Below are 23,824 nucleotides of genomic sequence, written 5' to 3'. Positions count from 1 at the left end.
AAGCACCAAAGTAGAAGTATTCATTATGCAGAGTGGACCATTTCACCACTTTTTAAATGCTTAAAATATAGCTGATCTACAAGCTCACAACGCGTCGCATTGCAATGCAATGTGAGCTTGATATATGTGCTATCTTCCAATAGCTAAAGAATAAAATGGGGCATAAGTGGTTAATTTATGTTTTGTAATTATAAACTAAATCTAAAGTAACTAGTAACTCAAGTTTCAAAGTGTAGTAAAAAAGTCCAATATTTGTCTCTGAGATGTAGTTGAGTAGAAGTATAAAGTATAGAAAATGGAAATACTTAGTACTAATGGTACATATGTACAATACTTGAGTTAATGTACTTAGCTACTTTCCACCAGTGGCAGAGGTTGAAGAGGTTGAGCATAACTAAAGACAAGGAAGAAAGGAATGGAAAAAGAGAGTGTGAGATACACATGTAGGTGTACAATGAGTAACCACCAACCTGCCATGCAAAATAATAAATGTCTCTAGGTTACAAAGCCAGGGGATAAGAGGCTCTTTTTAAAAGTGAGACAGAGGTGTATTAATTTATTTGAACTTACAAAGCTGCTATGTGTGTAGTGAACAGTGGTGGGAAAAGTACTCAAATGTTTTACTTACGTAAAAGTATCAATACTGCAATATAGAAATACTCTGTTACAAGTAAAAGTCATTAAAAATTTACTTGAGTAAAAGTACAAAAGTATTGGTATCAAAATGTATTTAAAGTACTAAGTAGAAAGTACTCATTATAAAGAATGTCCCCAAGTTTTCAAATAATAAAATGTATAGAAATCTTTTGAAAATAGCAGATCTACAAGATATTTTCAAATGGCCGAAATGTACAGAGCTGAAGTGGTTAATGTACAGTATGTTTTGTAATAATAATCCAAATCTACAAAGTGAGTAGAAGTAAAAGTACTGGTAATTGGAAATACTCCAGTAAAGTAAAAAAGACCTCAAAATTATACATAAGTACAGTACTTGAGTAAATGTACTTAATTACTTTACACCACTGGTAGTGAATGTTGAATGCTGCTATAATAATCAAAAGATCCCATGGTATCCGGGTTATATGGGGAACAGAAAGCATGCATGAATCAAGTATGAAATCTCTTCCAGTCTGTTGCAACAAAACAAGTGGCCTTTCCCCACCCTGGTGACTGTTGTACATTCAACCAACAACAGGAATGATTAGGGTGTGGAGAATTAATTTCAGTTCCATGTCTGACTTCCGAAGTCAAAGTCAGATATTAAGCACAAAGAAACAATGGGCGTAAATGGGCGACATTTTGAAGTTGAATAGGAAGGAAGGACAGAAGATATTCTTATTAAGTACTAACATGCAAAATGTTTATGTTGTGCTCACTGTTATGTTTTTCTCAATTCTGCCCACACATGGTAGGTTTAAATCTTTGACCTGACTTTGATTTAATTTAAACTATTCAGAAATGAATGCCTAAAACGGTTCAGTGCATCATGAAATGTCTAATTTCACCACAATTTGATTCAGTTGAATACAATTTGATTATTCTTTCATATGATTAACCCATTATAATAATAAAAATACATTAAATTCTCACACTTGACAGGATGAGCTTTACTGTCATTTTTACTTAGTATTAGTGGACAACAAATGATGGACCATGCTCCAAGTTCTCAGCACACGTACACGTATTTTCATTACATTTTATTTTGATTCTGATATTCCAAATCGTTAAAGTTGAATTAAGATAGATGTGCCTTTTTACACCCTTACACACTACTTTGGGAGTTTTTACATGATCACAGCATGTGCAAAGCAATATAGCCACCCCTAACTCTGAACATTTCCCCACTGTTATCGCACCCCCCATCCACCACCCCATTACTGCTAAGGTTTGTTTTCCTGCAAATGTTGTTGACGACACATATAATATATGTTATAATTTCTATATATTTGATACTTAAATACAAAATTACTCCCTATTGTACATACCCCACTGCTAAAGTTCCCTTTACATAATTGTTAGTGCGGATCTTTCTTGCCTGTACTTTTTAAACTTATTTCTAACTAACTTATAATATCTTATGTTTCTGGTTCTTTTTGTTTCTTTAAACCCCAATCTTGTGTACAGAATATCATGCTGCTGTTGTTGCACAGTCTTGTGGACATGCAGCACCAGCATTTTGCTGTTTCCACTGAATGAGTGAGTGGCAAATAAGACCTTTTTGATTCTTGAGTCTAGGTATAGGTATTGCAAAGATGAAGATGGGTGATAGATAGCCAAACTAGTGATTTTAAATGAGGAAAGATTATGTTCAGTTGAAACCAATTGAAGTTTATCATTAATCCATTTCAAGCAAACGGAAAAACATCTCAATTTAGTTCGTAGCATACAGTAATAGTCTATAAAAATAATAATCAAATATAAAAAGCAGCTAAATAATTGATAAAAAAGGGGGGGGAAACATAGTTCAACAGAATAGAGGTGCTGTTATGGGTGAATAGCAGTAATTAATCCTTAATTAAATTAATTGCCACTAGATGTAGAATCTTACATAGAAATGTACATTTTTGTCTCACTGACATGTTTCACTACCAAAATCTGCCAGATACCACATTTGTTGCTTTGACGCACTGATTGTCATGCCGTGATAAGGCTGTGCTGGGGTCAGATCCAAAACGCTGCAGGGCTTCATCATTCCTGACTGCTGAATGATGGCTTGTTAATGTGGCTGCACGGATTCCACTTAATTACAACATCACCTGCAACACCAGCAGCCACTAAAGTCTAAGGCTGTATTTGCCAATTTTGCTTGGGGCTACAAAAACATATCAACATAATTATCATGTGTTCCTTATCCCCGGATGGATAATCAATTGGGAAACATTGCATTGTCATCACACTCTGCAACACAGACACAGGAATGTTGGCCATTATTGAAACACGTCATTACAGACACTTTGAGGCAGGTTATGATGGAGGCGGGAGCAGGGATGGACATATATATGTGTGGTCTTAAAGCTGGAGACTGTATTCACTGGAATTCAAAGTTACCATCAAAGACACAATGGAACGGCAGGTTTCCCTCTTAAAATATTTGTTCATTATCCACATAGCCTGTCTGCAAGCAGTATCTGCACAGTCGGGTATGGGGCCCAGAGTGGCTTGGCAAAGACTTGATGGAACCGGCAGCTTTAACCGTCCTCGCATGGCCTCCCGCAGATGGCGACAGATGTCAGCTGTACCTGAGGAGAGATATGAAAATTCATACGACAGTGGAACGATTGACCAAATAGACAGTGAGCCTTTGCGTCAGGGTTTCAGAGGATTCTCAAGGCAAAGAGTGGTCAACAGGGACCGTGGTGTACGTTACGGCCGGTTCAACTCTGACACGGTGAGTGCTGATGACGATGTTTTTGCGTTATCCTTGTGATTATAGTGGGTCAGATGTATGTTACATGTGACATAACATAATTATGTTTTATTTCATTACAATAAAGATATCAATCAATCAATCAAACATATTCACAGTGAAAGGAAAAATATTATGCTGACAGATTTATTATTCATTGTTTCAACATAATTCTTTTCAGCATGGCTGTAATGGTATCCAAGCAAGAAGTTGCAGTGCCCATCCTCACTGTGCAGGATGCTTAGGGCTTTACACCTGCAACCTGTCCCTGGGGAAGTGCCAACTGAAGGGGCTGTCACAAAAGACAGGTAACATAACCGTACACTGTACACTGTACACCATACACCGTAAACGTGTCATGATTTTGGTACTTTTGCTGTTGTTCATTTGTCTAAGGGCATTACTCCCTTTAGACCAATGGTTCTCAAAACCTTTTAATTACAAGGACCCCCAGTTTGGTGTGCATTAGGCCACGGAACTACATAACTCTGAGAGGTTCACCGGTGCCATTTGGTTCCATTTGTCCACTCTCTGAGTTACAGACGACCCGTAAGGGTCCATTTGGTTCCTAACTATCAATCATTTAGCTGGGGACTCCCTGGAACCCCCCAATGACCACTTTGATAACCACTGCTTTAGACCATGATGTGGGTAAAATTTCCAAGGATGTCTTGCCTGTGTATTTTCGCTTTCTCATTGTAACTGCAAGCTTCTCTGTGAATAGGAACAAATTGGAATCCTGATGTATCAGGACCAAGTACAGTAGCTACCTTCCATCACATTGAATGAATATTGAATTGCGTCAATCACATCCGATGCGAATGCACCTCACAAACATGAAAACGTGAAAGTAGTTAAGGGGAATGTGGAACTTCTTAGATTGTTTTTATTTTTTTTACTAATGGAAGTAAATTCCATTTGTCAAAGGAGACAGGAAGGAGGTAGGAAGAAATGCTTTGCTGAGACTGTGGTGTGTGTGTGTGTGTGTGTGTGTGTGTGTGTGTGTGTGTGTGTGTGTGTGTGTGTGTGTGTGTGTGTGTGTGTGTGTGTGTGTGTGTGTGTGTGTGTGTGTGTGTGTGTGTGTGTGTGTGTGTGTGTGTGTGTGTGTGTGTGTGCGCGCGCGTGTGTGTGTGTGCGTGTGCGTGTGCGTGTGTGTGTGGTTGGTTAGTGGTGGGGGGGATTTCGGGGCAGTATCTTTAGCTGTTGGATGTATGTGTCGACTGACATACAGCTTTTTAAACACTTCAACGTACAGTTTTGGAAGATGAAAATTGGTGTACGTAACAGTAATAATCAGAGATCATTATCTAGGGGGAATTAACTTGTGGCACACCAACTTTAACTTTATTTCACCAAGTTTGAACGTGAATCTTATTGCCCTGAACATGCTGGAAAATCTCCTCTTACCTATGTCAAATGATGCGTTTTAACATGTTTTCCATATACGTATCATGGCTAGTAGAGTTTTTCCAGCACCGTTGATAGCGAGCTCTTGACACACAATGAAATGAAGTATTCAGTATACAAATTACCTTTTAATCCATGAGGGTAAATATGGCAATATTGCATTTCAAACAGTTTTTTCTTGTCTTTCAGATAAATTCCTCCAGACCCTGCGGAATATCTGAACATGCCCCTACAAACACCCAGATGTAAATTATCTTCAGTGCATCATTCAACAGCTCATGTTATCATTTCAAGTATTCATACAAAGAGACTCGTATGAGACCATAAGGAAGGAAAATAGACACATGTTCTCCTGGTTACACTGAACAAATGACTCCGGATATCAAATTCAACTATATCTACAGAATATCACACTAAAGATGTTGCCATTGTTTATTGCAATTGTTGCAAATGTTAGGTGTTCTCATCTACTGTAAATTATATTGTATGACACAAATGTGTGAGTTGTAACTAGCCAATGTAAATACTGTCGGTACTGTAGCTATACTGTTAATTCACATGAAATTATTTGTCACTTTTATGTTTGTTAAATTAGGAATTTCCATAAATTTAAAAAGAACTTCCATTATGTCCAGAGTGGAAAATGTCTATTTCTTCTATTTCTTTATTTCTATTTCCATGGATTGGGCGGATTCTATTAGTACAAATATGTAGTATAAATATAGTAGTAATATTTATTTATTTAGTAGAAATATGTATATTTCTCTACACATTCTGTGATCTGGCTTATATATCATGAAATGTATCTCGATTAAAGCTGCACTATGTCACTTTCCTCTTCTACCCCGGATTTGAACCCGATTCCCTGCGCAAGTGCTGACATTTATACCATTGAGCTAATAGAGCCTGCCTGAATCTTGTCAAAATTCGCGTCAGATCATGTGTCTAGGTGAGCATGACCTTTGACATGATTTAAATGTCTCAAAATACACCCCAATTGTATAAGTTATATTGTATTAACATACTCTACCATACAGATTGGACAAAATTACATTTTATTCACAAGCAAAAGTTACATAGTGCCGCTTTAAGACTCAAACTCATAACTGAAAGAAACAAACGTTATTTTTGATTAAAATCAATCAAACAACAATCCGAAATGGAGAAGTGACTATAACAAAAGGGATTTATGCTTGAGAAAGCAGAATAAAAAAAAGTCATGTGGTGGAAAAGAAGAACTAAGAAATAGCTTACAATAATTGTGTAACTTGTAAAAAGCAAAGAGGATATAAAAGGATGCCCTGAAGAGCTTCATCTTACTGTTTGTGAAATCATGGCCAGACAAAGGTAAAGCGTTTTCCGTTGTTTCTAATGTATTCTAATTATTTATTTTTGTTATGGTAATTTCTTCCACCAGAATGTCCTTTCAGTTACAGTCTTGGCAAATAGATATGCAAATACAAAATATTGCAATAAAATCTTATATTCACATAAACCTGCTTCATTTGACTTATTTGTTCCATTATACTGTAGCACTCATTTGTTTCATCTTTTTACTACAGCGCTTTACTGTTCTGTACGGTTGCTGTGGTTTCCCTGCTGACAGCCAACGGGGAAAAATGGTTTGAATGTGTAACCTCAAGACGACAGATCCAAGACCTCTCCAAACAAAACTTAACAAGTGTTCCCTCTAATCTGCCAGACAACACACAATATTTGGATGTTTCCTACAACCACATTGCACAACTGGATGAAGCTCCCTTTGTCAGACTTTCCCAGCTCTGCTTCCTTAAAGTAACCTACTGTAACCTCCGGGCAATATCTCCCATGATGTTTGAACGAACGCCAAGACTCCAAGTTCTGAACATTTCTCACAATTCCTTATTCATCATTCCTGCAATTCTGTTGCCACAACTCAAAATCCTTGACCTGTCAAGCAACCTGTACGACATTTATCGCCTACCACCTTCGTTTCAGACACTAACACATTTGGACATCCTTTTATTAGGAAGTGTAAATGCTCTGTCGCTGAACTACAATGACTTCACTCCGTTTAGAAACATCTCTTTGAAACACCTCACGTTGGGAGCAGGAAATAAGTGGAAAAGATATGATTCTGGTGCTCTTGCAGAATTGAAGTCTTTACAGAAATTTACACTCAACATGACTGAATGCGAGAATTTGGACATATTTGGGATCCTACTCAAGGACTTAAATGAGACCCAAACAAGAGAATTAACATTTATTAAGCCATTTCCAGATGACTGCAATGTTTCAGGTGACCAATTTAAGAATTTGAGAAAAATGCCACTAATTCAAAATCTTACATTTGTGAACACTTTGATTAATAGCACTTTTCTAGTTCAGTTGTTCAAAAATATATGGCTTTCCCCTATTGAGATGGTTGCATTGGTAAACATACTTTATAGCGAAGACACACCAGAGGGGTTTCAGTTCCCTAGTTTGAACCACTCAACCAACCTTCGCTCTATGATCTTTGATGGCGTGTCCCATCGCCAGTACAGATACCCCACAATTAACATCAGCGTTGACACACTTACATTGACCTATTTAAAGTTCTCCCACACTGGAATGAACATTTCACCATGCAACCTCATAGCGGCAATGCCATCACTGGAGATGCTGGATCTCTCAGATAACTTGCTGTCAGAAGATGGGTTTTGGTGGGGGCCGTGCTCAAATGCCTCTGTCTTCCCCAAACTCAGATGGCTCTCTCTGAGCAAGAACCGGTTTGTCAGTCTGTCCTTCATCTCCAGTAAGACACATCAGATGAAAGCCCTGGAGTCGTTGGACCTGAGTGACAACACCATCAAAACGGACCAGCCGTGCACTTGGCCTACTCACCTCAGGGAGCTGAGCTTACAGAACAACAACCTGGGTAGCACTGTTTTCAAATACCTCTCTCCGCATTTCGAGAGGATTGACTTATCCAAAACGGCCATCACAACGATATCACGGGAGATCCTGTCGCAATTCCCTCGACTGACGCACCTTTACCTGAGCTCTAACAACATACAGGCCCTCCCGCTGGATGTCTATGCCCCGAATCTGCTCAGTCTGTATGTAGACCATAATGCCATCACGTCCATCTCCAAGGAGTCCTTACTGGGCCTGCCGAGACTGCAGGTCCTCAAAGCTGGACACAATCCATTCGCCTGCACATGTGATTCTTTTTGGTTTCTGAATGCACTGAATAAGTCTCTGCTCTCTGACTGGCCTTTGGAATATACATGCAGCATCCCACCATCAGCAGCCGGCCTGCCACTCTCAGAGTATAAAATGAGTAAGCTGGCTTGTGATAAGTCGCTTCAGGCAGCAGTGTCGCTGTCTGTGACATTTGCCATTTGTGCGGGCCTGGGTCTTGTTTTCTATGTTTGTGATGGGATGTGGTATGCAAAGATGCTGTGGGTGTGGATCAGGGTGAAAAGGAGAGGCCAGAAGCGGGCCGACATGTTGGCGAATGCATCGTTTCAATATCATGCTTTCATCTCCTACAGCCATCATGACTCCAGTTGGGTTGACAGTCAGCTGACGCCATCTCTTGAGGGGTCTGGACTTTCCCTCTGCATTCACGACCGTGACTTTGTCCCTGGCGAATGGATCATTGACAACATTATTAACTGTGTCGAGGCGAGCTATAAGACACTGTTTGTGCTCTCCAGAAACTTCGTCCAGAGTGACTGGTGCAACTACGAGCTTTTCTTTGCCCAACACAGAGCCATAAGTGTGCAGGAGGACTCTTTAGTTTTTATTCTATTGGAGCCGATTCCAATGGACTCTCTGCCAAAGAAGTTCCTAAAACTAAGGAGTTTGCTCATGCAGCAGACTTACCTCGAGTGGCCAGAAGATGAGCGTAAGCAACGTGTTTTCTGGGCAAGCCTTAAGTCAATGCTGCATGCTGCCGACAAGAGAATGGCTCTAAAGGATGTGGCTGTAGCTATATCGGATACATTGCCTCTGCTCACAGATGCTGTTGAATGAAAACTAAACATTACACGGCAACATCTGGAGTGTTAACCTAACTCTGACAGTGTAACAGTGGACCCATTTTTTCCAGTTCTCAGAGCTAAACGAATACTCTGGATTTTACTGGGCTGCAACAAACAGTAATTTGTATAATTGATTATTCCATGTGATTCATTTAAACCACGAATTGACTGTAAAATAAGTTAAAGTACAAAATAAATGCTCATCACAAGTTGTCTGAACCCAAACAGACTTGGAATTGTCCAGTAGTCAAGAACAAAACTTTTCATTTTATAATGTGGAACAAGACATTTTGGTGAAGGTGTAAATAGCACATTATTATCGATTATTCTGCAATTGCTTTTGATACATTTTCCGTTGATATCAGTTATTTAATTAATTAGTATGTCAATTTTAATATGTAGCCTATATAACCACAGAATATAAATTAGATAAAGGCTGTTACAGAGTAAGCTATGGAGATTTTCATTTGTTTATTCAATAAAGTGTTATCACTAGACAGTTTCTCTGCAACTTTTATTGTTGGTTCGCTTCAGTGAGCACACTCATGTCCTCTTCACTATTTGTGGGCTCGCTTTTGCACCTAACTGCTCCTACCTACTGTAGCCTACATTCACCTAGGACAGTGGTTCTCAACCTCTGGGTCGGGACCCCCAGGGCGGTCCCCACATGATTTTGGGGGGTCCTCAGATGACAGTGAAGTGACAATTTAAGGACTTTTAATACCTTTTTATTACCTAATAAACAAAACAAAAAACGAAACAAAGAAAAAGACCATTACTTCTTCAAAAGTAATCAACCAACTATACTTTTAAAACATGTCAAACATCGGCCAAATTGTCAAATAATATAAGAAAGAGGCAAAAAAATGAAAATAGACGATCTAGAAGCTCTGAGCTTGTAGATCGGCTATTTTCACAATATTTATCTGTTTAACAAAGTCAAACTAATGCCTCAACCCCTACAATTCCAAGTGCTTCCAAGGTGGGGGTCCTAGTTCAAATATGATTATTTTGGGGGGTAAAGTATTGAAAAGGTTCAGAACCACTGACCTAGGACAGGCTTGGCCAGGGGTCATCAATGTGTGTCCGTGGCTAGACTTGGCCTTGTCTGTGGCGAATTTTAGATGTATCTTTTTTTTACATTATTTTGATCTTACAGTAAGACTCAATTACTGAATGTCTCAGTCTCCAGGTTTTCCTCAGAATATGCATGTCACTTATTTACTATGACACGTATGACACATTTAGGAGTCCACTGGTACAGTGGTTCTCTAACTTTTTATTTTCAAGGACAGAGTTGTAAAGGTGTGTGTGTTTCTGGTAATATAAATTTCCACAAATTTTTATGTCCATTGCAAGCCAGCATGGCGATGACCCCTGGGCTTGGAACCCAGTCCCTCCCCCTCCCAACATAGCAGCCATAGCCATATATTATATATATCTGTGATAAATATAATATATAATATATATGCAGCAGCATGAGCAAGAAAATCTATGTTGTCAAGCTAAGATACTACCTGACAGAAAGTAGAACTCAACGTTACTGCCTCCCAGTGGTTAAAACAAATGATTGCTGGAGTGAGCACGTGCGCCCAAGTAACTTGGAAGCAGCTGCATAGAGTTAAAAAAAAATAAGGGAAACAGCTGCAGTCAGTTCTCCGCTTCAACAATAGCCCCTTTTAGAACCTCTCCCTCCGCTATGTAGCTCCGAGATCTATCCAACGAGTTGAAAAAAGTATTTAATTCGCCTCTGTCCTCAGCCGGTTCCATAATATTTTGCATTAGAAGATGCAATTCAACATTTGACCAGTAGGGGAATCAGTGATGTTATCTCTACGCAAATGTCTTAAAAACATGTAACCGGATGAGGACAGGAGCGAGTTAAATACTTTTTTCAACTCGTTGGATAGATTTTATTGCCAGGTAAAACTTAAAACATCTGTGAGCGTTGCAGAAAACCTTTACTTTTTGGATACGATGTGCAGAAAGGGGTAAGAAACATGTAAAGTGGATAATGTGCGACAATGTCCTGCTCAAACGGCAGAGGGAAACGAGGAGGGAGAGGTTCCGTCGGAGCTACTTCAACAACAGGTAAAGTGGTATGTATGTATGTATGTACAGTAGGAGGACACCAAGTAACTATTTAAAATCTGACCGTAATATTAAACATGTTCCATCACGTTATGTAGGCTATACCTCCTGTTTCGTGCATTGTTTGATTAATAATTGGTCTCATTAATTGGTCACAATATAGACCTGTGTGTGACAAACAAGAAACAAATGTAGCAAATAATAACTGTTAATTCAGCGAGTAACACGACCAGAGCCTTGTAGCATGATGTAACAGCACTGGCCCAAAACCAGTGGTGTAAAGTAACTAAGTACATTTACTCAAGTACTGTACTTACAGTACGATTATGAGGCATATTTTACTTTACCGGAGTATTTCCAATTTTCAGTACTTAAGTTTTACTTCTACTCCACTACATCTCAGAAGCAAATATTTGAAAACTTTAGTTACTAGTTTGTAGATTTTGATTATGATTACAAAACATACATTAAAGGTAGGTGTAGCCCCTAGAGGGAGGCATAGAGTATATGATGTCATAAGTGACACAGGTATATAAGGCCTTTCTGAACAGGCAGGTACGAGGCTGCCAATCTGTGGGTCCTCACAACACCATGCCGGTTACTGTGTTGTGAGAGGAGGTTTTGTTTGAGTGCCAACTTGTGTGTTGGTTTACTTTTGTTGTTATACATGGAAAATGGAAACTGTTTATTATATCATCAGGTGTGTACCGTTCATGTGTTTGAGACATGCAAGGAGTGTTGTCTCTCCAGGGACGTGTAATGACATTGATGAACTCTGATGTTATTTGTAGCTGGATATCTTATTGTGAGAACACAGTGATCCCTGTCAAAACTGTCAAGATTTATCCTAACAGCAAGCCATGGGTATCTAAGTCACTTAAAGGGCTATTGCAAAAAAAGGAAAAGGCATTTAAAGAAGGGAACCTTATAGAAATGCACAATATAGAGAAAGAGATAAAACGAGAAATCAGGGCTGGGAAAATGAGGTATAAAGACAAAATAGAAAATCAGCTCAGGATGAATAATCTGGGTTCTGCCTGGAGTAGTATGAAAACTATTGTAGGACTTAAAGTTGTACAATGCAGATTCACAAATAACGATTTTTAGCAACCTCTGCTGGTCACTACCGTCACTGCATACAATTTCCGTAGTCCTCGATTACCCAGAATTCCATTTGTTTTCACCGGAAGCCGGAAGCGTTTCAAAAAGCGTTTTTTTAATTGTTTTATACTATCTGCGGATCGTTTCTCTTAGCCAGTGGAGCATTAGTTACCATGAGCTGTGCTTTCTTTTTCTGTTCTTTTTCGATCTTCCAATCCTACATTCTCTTAAAATCAGCGTGAGGTTCCTTTTTGTTATTAGCGCGGTAGTTCCTGGCCAAACAGGAAACCGTTGCGGTAGTTCCTTGCCAAACAGGAAACCAGTGCATTTCCGCCTCCGTTTTCCGGCCAGATGACGTCATTTTCCCGGGAAAGTCCCCCCCGACACCGTTCAATAGAAAATATATAAATAAAAGGCTTCCGGGGGTGAAATTCATGGAGTGGGTGTTGTGAAACTTTTGCCACTCACAAAAGATATACAATTTAACTTTAGTTTTGTTGAAAAAGTTACCTAGTATTACTTTAAAGAAGAGGGTAGGACTAACATACAGCTTAGTGGCTATAATTCAGATCTGCAGCTAGCAGAGGAATTTAATGAGTTCTATACCAGATTTGATGTGCATGATTTCAAAGGGCAACATTCTGAGCTTAGGAAGGGGTTGGTGAAATCTAGGGTTCATGACCTCTCCTTTGATGAACATAGTGTGACCACGTGTTTTAGAAGGTGTAAACCTAAGAAAAGTCCAGGCCCAGACAATATAGGTGGCCGTCTGCTTACTGTCTGTGCAGAACAGCTAGGCCCTATTTTCTATTTTATTTTTCAGCTGTCTCTTACTCAGCAGAAGGTGCCATCTTTATGGAAGCGATCCATTGTGGTGCCGATTGCCAAGGGTCCTCGTCCCAAAGCTCTCAATGACTTCAGGCCTGTGGCCTTAACCTCTTTGGTTATGAAGTCATTTGAGAGGCTTGTTAAGGATGAGCTCTTGGCAATAACTGAGTGTTGCCTGGACCCCTTGCAATTTGCATACAGGGCTAAGAGAGGAGTGTCCGATGCTACTATCACCTTACTGAACCTTCTATTTTCACACCTGGAAGTTAGCAAAACACATGCTAGGCTGCTTTTTGTTGACTTCTCATCAGCCTTTAACACTATTCAGCCACACATACTAGTTGAAAAATTAGTTAACAACTTTGGCTTAGATTCAGGTATTATTGGTTGGGTTCTTGATTTTCTCACAAATAGAACCCAGAGGGTACGGGTGAATGGTAAATTGTCTGGAGAACTAACATCATCCACCGGCTCACCCCAAGGTTGTGTTCTTTCCCCACTCTTGTATATCCTGTATACTAATGATTGTAGGAGTCAACATGACAACAGACACATTGTTAAATTTGCAGATGATTCTGTGATTGTTAGTCTTTTGAGTGATAGTGAAGCCAGTCATGGCCCAGTTGTAGATGACTTTATTTCTTGGTGTGAAGATGCATTCCTACAACTGAATGTCACAAAGACTAAAGACATGTGTATTGATTTTAGACGATCTCCACCAGCTCCTCAGAGTAGTGTCATAAATGGCCAGACAGTGGATTTGGTAACCACTTATAAATATCTCGGCTCCATTATTGACTATCGTCTGAAATTTGACTTCAATACTGAAATGGTGTGTAAGAAAGGTCAACAGCGCCTCTTCTGTTTAAGGAAGCTAGCCAAATTTCAGGTGGACAAGTCATTGATGATTTTATTCTACAGAGCTTTCATAGAGTCTGTTATTTCATTTGCTAACATTTGTTGGTATGGAAACCTTGGCATTAAACAGAAAAATGCCCTTAACAGGGTTGTGAGGGGGGCCAGCAAGATTGTGGGGGTACAATTTAGCTGTCTGAGTCATATATATGACCAGCAGGTGCTTAAGAAAGCATCTTCTATTATGGCAGACAGCTCTCACCCTCTAAATCCTGAATATGAATTCTTGCCTTCCGGCCAAAGGTTAAAGACCCCTGTAGCTAAAAACAATAGGTACAAATTCTCATTTGTACCTACTTCCATCCGTGCCATCAATAACAGCAGCAGGAGGAGGTAGCTATGAGTAGCTATTATGATCTGGATCTTGTGATTATGTCTATGTCTATGTGTGTCTTGTGTATGTATGTTTACTGTGTGTTGGAGTTTCGATTTTCTTACTATCTGCTGTAACATAAATTGCCCAATTTGGGACATAATAAACTTGAACTTGAACTTGAACTTGAACTTGAACTTGATGAATGCCATTAATGACATTGTGTTGTGTTCCAGATTGGAATTGCACTGTGAAGCCATGTGAAATCCGCCTGACCAAAATTAAAAGTAAGAAAGATCTCCTCAGTTAAAGGTGTCATGACATCCAAAAAAGAGTAATCAGGCTAATCTAATTAGCTAATGAAAATGTATTTTATTTGTAAATCTGTCTATATAAAATATATACTTCCCCTCAAATCTTAGTTACAACAACATTGCTCATGTGAAGTAGTTTGTTTATGCTTATTTACTGAAATGATAAAAATCGCTATGGTCATTTTGGTTGTGTTTTCTTCTCTAAGATTCTCTTCCGAGCGTTGGTGATTCTGACTCGGACTCAGACAACCAGCCCATGACTTGATGGAACCGGCAGCTTTAACCGTCCTCGCATGGCCTCCCGCAGATGGCGACAGATGTCAGCTGTACCTGAGGAGAGATATGAAAATTCATACGACAGTGGAACGATTGACCAAATAGACAGTGAGCCTTTGCGTCAGGGTTTCAGAGGATTCTCAAGGCAAAGAGTGGTCAACAGGGACCATGGTGTTATGGCCGGTTCAACTCTGACACGGTGAGTGCTAATGACGACCTTTTTGCGTTATCCTTGTGATTATAGTGGGTCAGATGTATGTTACATGTTACATAATAATGTTTTATTTCATGATCAATAAAGATATCAATCAATTCACTGTGAAAGGAAAAATATTATGCTGACAGATGTATTATTCCAACAATGAGTAGTAACATTGTTTCAACATAATTCTTTTCAGCATGGCTGTAATGGTATCCAAGCAAGAAGTTGCAGTGCCCATTCTCACTGTGCAGGATGCTTAGGGCTTTACACCTGCAACCTGTCCCTGGGGAAGTGCCAACTGAAGGGGCTGTCACAAAAGACAGGTAACATAACCGTACACTGTACACTTTACACTGTACACTGTACACGTGTCATTATTTTGGTACTTTTGCTGTTGTTCATTTGTCTAAGGGCATTACTCCCTTTAGACCAATGGTTCTCAAAACCTTTTAATTACAAGGACCCCCAGTTTGGTGTGCATTAGGCCACGGAACTACATAACTCTGAGAGGTTCACCGGGGCCATTTGGTTCCATTTGTCCACTCTCTGAGTTACAGACGACCCGTAAGGGTCCATTTGGTTCCTAACTATCAATCATTTAGCTGGGGACTCCCTGGAACCCCCCAATGACCACTTTGATAACCACTGCTTTAGACCATGATGTGGGTAAAATTTCCAAGGATGTCTTGCCTGTGTATTTTCGCTTTCTCATTGTAACTGCAAGCTTCTCTGTGAATAGGAACAAATTAGAATCCTGATGTATCAGGACCAAATACAGTAGCTACCTTCCATCACATTGAATGAATATTGAATTGCGTCGCTTAAAATAAAAGTTGTGTCAATCACATCCGATGGGAATGCACAAGAAAAAGTGGGGTTTTTTTTACTAATGGAAGTCAATTCCATTTGTCAAAGGAGACAGGAAGGAGACAGGAAGAAATGCTTTGGTGAGACTGTGTGTGTGTGTGTGTGTGTGTGTGTGTGTGTGTGTGTGTGTGTGTGTGTGTGTGTGTGTGTGTGTGTGTGTGTTTGTGTGCGTGTGCGTGTGCGTGTGTGGTTAGTGGTGGGGGGGATTTCGGGGCAGTATCTTTAGCTGTTGGATGTGTCCACTGACATACAGCTTTTAAACACTTCAACGTACAGTTTTGGAAGATGAAAATTGGTGTATATAACAGTAATAATCAGAGATCATTATCTAGGGGGAATTAACTTGTGGCACACCAACTTTAACTTTATTTCACCAAGTTTGAACGTGAATCTTATTGCCCTGAACATGCTGGAAAATCTCCTCTTACCTATGTCAAATGATGCGTTTTAACATGTTTTCCATATACGTATCATGGCTAGTAGAGTTTTTCCAGCACCGTTGATAGCGAGCTCTTGACACACAATAAAATGAAGTATTCAGTATACAAATTACCTTTTAATCCATGAGGGGAAATATGTCAATATTGCATCTCAAACAGTTTTTTCTTGTCTTTCAGATAAATTCCTCCAGACCCTGCGGAATATCTGAACATGCCCCTACAAACACCCAGATGTAAATTGTCTTCAGTGCATCATTCAACAGCTCATGTTATAATTTCAAGTATTCATACAAAGAGACTCGTATGAGACCATAAGGAAGGAAAATAGACACATGTTCTCCTGGTTACACTGAACAAATGACTCCGGATATCAAATTCAACTATATCTACAGAATATCACACTAAAGATGTTGCCATTGTTTATTGCAATTGTTGCAAATGTTAGGTGTTCTCATCTACTGTAAATTATATTGCATGACACAAATGTGTGAGTTGTAACTAGCCAATGTAAATACAGTCAGTACTGTAGCTATACTGATAATTCACATGAAATTATTTGTCACTTTTGTTTGTTAAATTAGGAATTTCCATAGATTTAAGAGAACTTCCATTATGTCCAGAGTGGAAAATGTCATTTCTTCTATTTCTTTATTTCTATTTCCATGGATTGGGCGGATTCTATTAGTACAAATATGTAGTATAAATATAGCAGTAATATTTATTTATTTAGTAGAAATATGTATATTTCTCTACACATTCTGTGATAGGCTTATATATCATGAAATGTATCTCGATTAAAGCTGCACTATGTAACTTTCCTCTTCTACCCCGGATTTGAACCCGATTCCCTGCGCAAGTGCTGACATTTATACCATTGAGCTAATAGAGCCTGCCTGAATCTTGTCAAAATTCGTGTCAGATCATGTGTCTAGGTGAGCATGACCTTTGACATGATCTAAATGTCTCAAAATACACCCCAATTGTATAAGTTATATTGTATTAACATACTCTACCATACAGATTGGACAAAATTAAATTTTATTCACAAGCAAAAGTTACATAGTGCCGCTTTAAGACTCAAACTCATAACTGAAAGAAACAAACGTTATTTTTTGATTAAAAACAATCAAACAACAATCCAAAATGGAGAAGTGACTATAACAAAATAATAATAATAATGTTTATTGTCCCCAAGGGGAAAATTGTCTTCACAAGGTCTGTTCGTTACAACAAAACAACAAAACATAACAACAAAAAAACAACATATCACAAAGACAAAGACTTGAGGTCCCCACTGTACACAGAAAACCCTCCTATGGACGGGGCAGTTGGTTTAATGCCGCGATGGCTGAGGGGACAAAACTCCTGCTAAAAGTAACCTTTTTCCACTTTAAGGTTCTGTATCTCCGACCAGATGGCATGAGGTCAAAGTAGCGATACAGGGGATGATCAGTGTCATTTGTTATTGAAAGTGCTAAGCGTGTGATGGCCTTATTGTTCATATCAGCAAGTGTGGGTATGGGAAGTCCGATGATTTTGGAGGCAATACGGGTGATACTGTAAAGTTTGCTCCTGTTTGGCATGGACAGTATGGTGAAAAAACATGCAGAACAATACAGCAAAACGGGTTGAATGATACTTTTGTACAGTAATAGCAGAAGATGAGGGGCAACAGATAATGATCTTAACTTCCGGATCACATAAAGTCTTTGCTGAAAACGTTTATGGATAGATGTAATGTGTTGATCAAATCTGAGTCTGTTGTCCAGTGTGAGTCAAGATATGTGAAGCTATCAACCTGTTCTATTGTTTTACCATGAATGAGGAGTGGGTTGAGTCCAGTTTGGGTTGTGTTAATGACCAGTTCTTTTGTTTTGGCCACATTCAACTCTAGGTAGTTGTCAGTGCACCACTGTGTAAAATGAGAGATGGTGTTATGGAAGTCCGTGATAGAGTTATTGTCATTGAGCAGTCCAAAAAAGGGATCTACGCTTGTGAAAGCAGAATAACAAATAGTTATGTGGTGGAAAAGAAGAACTAAGAAATAAATACAGTAATTGTGTAACTTTAAAAAGCAAAGAGGATATAAAAGGATGCCCTGAAGAGCTTCATCTTACTGTTTGTGAAGTCATGTCCAGACAAAGGTAAAGCATTTTCCGTTGTTTCTAATGTATTCTAATTATTTATTTTTGTTATGATAATTTCTTCCACCAGAATGTCCTTTCAGTTACAGTCTTGGCAAATACTGTAGATATGCAAATACCAAATATTGCAATAAAATCTTTATATTCACATAAACCTGCTTCATTTGACTTATTTGTTCCATTATACTGTAGCACTCATTTGTTTCCTCTTTTTACTACAGCGCTTTACTGTTCTGTACGGTTGCTGTGGTTTCCCTGCTGACAGCCAACGGGGAAAAATGGTTTGAATGTGTAACCTCAAGACGACAGATCCAAGACCTCTCCAAACAAAACTTAACAAGTGTTCCCTCTAATCTGCCAGACAACACACAATATTTGGATGTTTCCTACAACCACATTGCACAACTGGATGAAGCTCCCTTTGTCAGACTTTCCCAGCTCTGCTTCCTTAAAGTAACCTACTGTAACCTCCGGGCAATATCTCCCATGATGTTTGAACGAACGCCAAGACTCCAAGTTCTGAACATTTCTCACAATTCCTTATTCATCATTCCTGCAGTTCTGTTGCCACAACTCAAAATCCTTGACCTGTCAAGCAACCTGTATGACAGTTATCGCCTACCACCTTCGTTTCAGACACTAACACATTTGGACATCCTTTTATTAGGAAGTGTAAATGCTCTGTCGCTGAACTACAATGACTTCACTCCGTTTAGAAACATCTCTTTGAAACACCTCACGTTGGGAGCAGGAAATAAGTGGAAAAGATATGATTTTGGTGCTCTTGCAGAATTGAAGTCTCTCCAGAAATTTACACTCAACATGACTGAATGCGAGAATTTGGACATATTTGGGATCCTACTCAAGGACTTAAATGAGACCCAAACAAGAGAATTAACATTTATTAAGCCATTTCCAGATGACTGCAATGTGTCAGGTGACCATTTTAAGAATTTGAGAAAAATGCCGCTAATTCAAAATCTTACATTTGTGAACACTTTGATTAATAGCACTTTTCTAGTTCAGTTGTTCAAAAATGTATGGCTTTCCCCTATTGAGATGTTGGCATTGGTAAACATACTTTATAGCGAAGACACACCAGAGGGGTTTCAGTTCCCTAGTATGAACCACTCAACCAACCTTCGCTCTATGATCTTTGATGGCGTGTCCCATCGCCAGTACAGATACCCCACAATTAACATCAGCGTTGACACTGTCTCCACATTGACCTATGTAAAGTTCTCCCACACTGGAATGAACATTTCACCATGCAACCTCATATCGGCAATACCATCACTGGAGATGCTGGATCTCTCAGATAACTTACTGGCAGAAGATGGGTTTTGGTGGGGGCCGTGCTCAAATGCCTCTGTCTTCCCCAAACTCAGATGGCTCTCTCTGAGCAAGAACCGGTTTGTCAGTCTGTCCTTCATCTCCAGTAAGACACATCAGATGAAAGCCCTGGAGTCGTTGGACCTGAGTGACAACACCATCAAAACGGACCAGCCGTGCACTTGGCCTACTCACCTCAGGGAGCTGAGCCTACAGAACAACAACCTGGGTAGCACTGTTTTCAAATACCTGTCTCCACATTTCGAGAGGATTGACTTATGCAGAACGGCCATCACAACGATATCACGGGAGATCCTGTCGCAATTCCCTCGACTGACGCACCTTTATCTAAGCTCTAACAACATACAGGCCCTCCCGCTGGATGTCTATGCCCCGAATCTGCTCAGTCTGTATGTAGACCATAATGCCATCACGTCGATCTCCAAGGAGTCCTTTTTGGGCCTGCCGAGACTGCAGGTCCTCAAAGCTGGACACAATCCATTCGCCTGCACATGTGATTCTTTTTGGTTTCTGAATGCACTGAATAAGTCTCTGCTCTCTGACTGGCCTTTGGAATATACATGCAGCATCCCACCATCAGCAGCCGGCCTGCCACTCTCAGAGTATAAAATGAGTAAGCTGGCTTGTGATAAGTCGCTTCAGGCAGCAGTGTCGCTGTCTGTGACATTTGCCATTTGTGCGGGCCTGGGTCTTGTTTTCTATGTTTGTGATGGGATGTGGTATGCAAAGATGCTGTGGGTGTGGATCAGGGTGAAAAGGAGAGGCCAGAAGCGGGCCGACATGTTGGCGAATGCATCGTTTCAATATCATGCTTTCATCTCCTACAGCCATCATGACTCCAGTTGGGTTGACAGTCAGCTGACGCCATCTCTTGAGGGGTCTGGACTTTCCCTCTGCATTCACGACCGTGACTTTGTCCCTGGCGAATGGATCATTGACAACATTATTAACTGTGTCGAGGCGAGCTACAAGACACTGTTTGTGCTCTCCAGAAACTTCGTCCAGAGTGACTGGTGCAACTACGAGCTTTTCTTTGCCCAACACAGAGCCATAAGTGTGCAGGAGGACTCTTTAGTTTTTATTCTATTGGAGCCGATTCCAATGGACTCTCTGCCAAAGAAGTTCCTAAAACTAAGGAGTTTGCTCATGCAGCAGACTTACCTCGAGTGGCCAGAAGATGAGCGTAAGCAACGTGTTTTCTGGGCAAGCCTTAAGTCAATGCTGCATGCTGCCGACAAGAGAATGGCTCTAAAGGATGTGGCTGTAGCTATATCGGATACATTGCCTCTGCTCACAGATGCTGTTGAATGAAAACTAAACATTACACGGCAACATCTGGAGTGTTAACCTAACTCTGACAGTGTAACAGTGGACGACCCATTTTTTTCCAGTTCTCAGAGCTAAACGAATACTCTGGATTTTACTGGGCTGCAACAAACAGTAATTTGTATAATTGATTATTCCATGTGATTCATTTAAACCATGAATTGACTGTAAAATAAGTTAAAGAGGTGGTGCCATGTTTTTGCACTTTTTCTGTTTTTCATGTGTCTATGAGGTTGATAGAACTTCATTAAAGGGGTAGTTCACCCCCCAAATAACTTTTTTTCTATTGATTACTCACCCCATGGAGCCTTGAATTCATGGATATTTTTTTGTTTTTGTCGCATTCCTTCCTTTATTATTTGATTATAATCAATTTAGCCCCATTGATTCCGGTAGGAGACACAAATGCATTTGTGTCTCCTACCGGAATCAATGGGGACACATTTATTATAATCAAATTATTGGCTTAGGAATGTGACAAAAACAAAAAAAAATATATGAATTCAAGGCTCCAGATGCTCAGTAATCAATAGAAAAAAAGTTATTTTGGGGGTGAACTACCCCTTTAAGGCCCCCGCTGGTGGTTTTATGGTGCTTCATGTCTTCTCTAACTATTTGGAGTTTTTTCCTGGAGGCTGAAACCTTGAGAGTCAAACGTGCCAATCCAAAAACAGCGACATACTGACGTAACAATGCCCATACCCACCCACCGCACCTCCCCTCATTATCATTGTCATTTATACTACAACCTTTTGTGGGCGGAGCTGCCTCAAACACACGTGTGTGACCATGGCAGGTTGTTCTGTACCTAACTTCTGTGTGACAGCTATCAAACAGTCGTTTCACACTTTGCCCATTGACACGGACAAACGTGATCAATGGCTTAATTTCATTTATAAAGACAGGATTATTCCCTCAGCCCCCTCTACCAGGCTTCGGGTGTGTAGTTCCCATTTTGTTGATGACTGCTTCACCAACTTAGTGCAAGTCAATATGGGATTTGCAAACAGGAAAGTACTGAAGCCAGGTTATATTCCGACGATTTATCCTGGAGACACAGAAAGCAGCACCTCAGGAGCGTTACCGGTAAATTAAAACATCCGCCAGCCCCAATAAAATGATTTAGGAGCATGAATCGGTTTGACATAGCCTTGTGTCTGTGACCTCCCCCACCGTTTAGTTGTGGGATTTAGTTCAGCGTCAATAAGATCGCTTCTGAACATCGTATGGAAAATGTAACGGTAGTCGCGGTAACCTACAGTCGTCTGTTGTTACGACGGTGTGAAGAAATTAATGGATGGGTTGAAACAACCTTTTAAACCGGGGTTTTGTGCCGGTCTGCGACTCTGCGTTGAATTCAACGTGCAGAGACAGTGCTGGTCGTGAACGCGCATCGCCGTTTAACATGGCGTACAGTTAGATCAGGGACGAGCCTCCATGTTAATTCAACGCAGGCTGCCAACAAACTAAGGTTTTAAACGGTTGTTTGAGCCCATCGATGCGTTGTTTTACGCCGTCGGAACAACAGACATATGTAGGTTACGGCGCCTAGCTTTAGATTTTTCATACGATGTTCAGAAGGTAAAACATTTACATTAAATCGGCAGAACATACCGACGCGGGCGGGACCAACTCGAGTCATACAGTCTCAGCCAACGTTAGGGTCACTAGAGCTAGTTCAGTTGGATTAGATACATAGCGTGATTGTTTGTCTATATAATAAAAAAGAGACGAATTATCTGTGCCTCTGCAAACAGAAGTGTATTATCAAGGTGGAAATGGCTCTGAATACATTATGAGAGCATCTAGTTAGTTAGACGTTTTATATGCATATGCCTACTGTAATATACTGTAGCTTATATTTCCATTTTCTAGTAAGGGGATGTATGGAAAGAATACATAGCCCATTTAAATGGGAATGTCAGGTTGAAGGAATACAAATGCATTGTAATGATAGTAAAATGTGTGCAGTGATGCTATAAATAATGTCACTGATGTAATGGATACCATAGTCATTGTAAGATAAAGTTCTACTTGGATCACAGGATATTGAACATCACCACATCTGTAAGAATGTATGACAACTGATGGTTCTGTTGAAAGGACAACTTTAGTTTTTTTACAACCAAGGTTTATGTTTTAGATTGTAATTAAAGTAAATAAAAGATGAGTGTTAAAATGTTTTAATTTACTGCTTTCTATAGTTTTAGCAATTTTTGCGATCTTTTTTACAGTGGGCGGAGGCATTCTGTCCGGTGGCTAAATATGTATTTTTTTTTACACAATAACCCGGCGTTTTCTTTATTATTATTTACAGTAGCTCTTCTAGCCCCCAATAACTCACATCTGGCCATCAAAGAATTTACTTTAATTACAAGCTAAAATATAAACCTTGGTTGTAAAAAAACAAAGTTGTCCTTTTAAGCCTTTTATTTATCCGTTGCACACATGAGCATTTGGGATTTGAGCAAAGGGTTGATGAGGCTTTCCGGTTATGGAGTAGTTCTTCTTCCTCCTCATCTTCATCTGAACCAGATTCAGGTTCAAACATATATGGCTGTATTTGTCCAATTTGTCCTCCTGCCATTTTGTAAACAAATGGGCAGAACCATGGGCAGTCCTTTAGTGATAAGGGGGGAGGACTAGGACAGGTGGGTGGTCTTATAGGAGGCAGGCACGCCGGAAGGGGTTAAATAGAGCGTCGCAGTTCCCGCCCACTTCCTGTTTTTTTTGGTGCCGGAAGAAAAAACTCAATGCATTTTTCCATTGACATTTCCAAAAATATTTATATCTATTAATTTAAGCCTCAAATCAAGCCATCATGACATGAC

At 39.8% G+C, this 23,824-nt stretch overlaps 2 protein-coding genes and 1 long non-coding RNA gene across 3 annotated transcripts; all 3 read left to right on the top strand.

The window, feature by feature from the left end:
- The first annotated feature begins 6,946 nt into the window (after nt 1-6,946).
- Nucleotides 6,947-9,138, top strand: LOC308079854 (toll-like receptor 1). The gene has a single exon (XM_080421465.1). It carries the CDS (start codon nt 6,977-6,979, stop codon nt 8,813-8,815), a length of 1,839 nt encoding a protein of 612 aa, XP_080277591.1. The 5' UTR covers nt 6,947-6,976; the 3' UTR covers nt 8,816-9,138.
- A 1,540-nt stretch (nt 9,139-10,678) lies between these two features.
- LOC308079284 lies at nt 10,679-14,700 on the top strand. The gene is made up of 3 exons (XR_013932583.1): nt 10,679-10,914; nt 14,308-14,358; nt 14,592-14,700. It is a non-coding gene; the product is annotated as an uncharacterized lncRNA (long non-coding RNA).
- A 3,841-nt stretch (nt 14,701-18,541) lies between these two features.
- On the top strand, nt 18,542-21,152 carry LOC308079278 (toll-like receptor 1). Its single transcript, XM_080420668.1, has one exon. The coding sequence runs from the start codon at nt 18,801-18,803 to the stop codon at nt 20,976-20,978; it is 2,178 nt and encodes a 725-aa protein (XP_080276794.1). The 5' UTR covers nt 18,542-18,800; the 3' UTR covers nt 20,979-21,152.
- Nucleotides 21,153-23,824: the final 2,672 nt, after the last annotated feature.

The sequence above is a fragment of the Gymnoscopelus braueri genome (assembly GCF_963280865.1).
Source record: "Gymnoscopelus braueri genome assembly, chromosome: 23".
NCBI classification, from domain to species: Eukaryota; Metazoa; Chordata; class Actinopteri; order Myctophiformes; family Myctophidae; genus Gymnoscopelus; species Gymnoscopelus braueri.
Note: the sequence above shows the minus strand (reverse complement) of the source record. Positions and strands in the feature narration are given on the sequence as shown.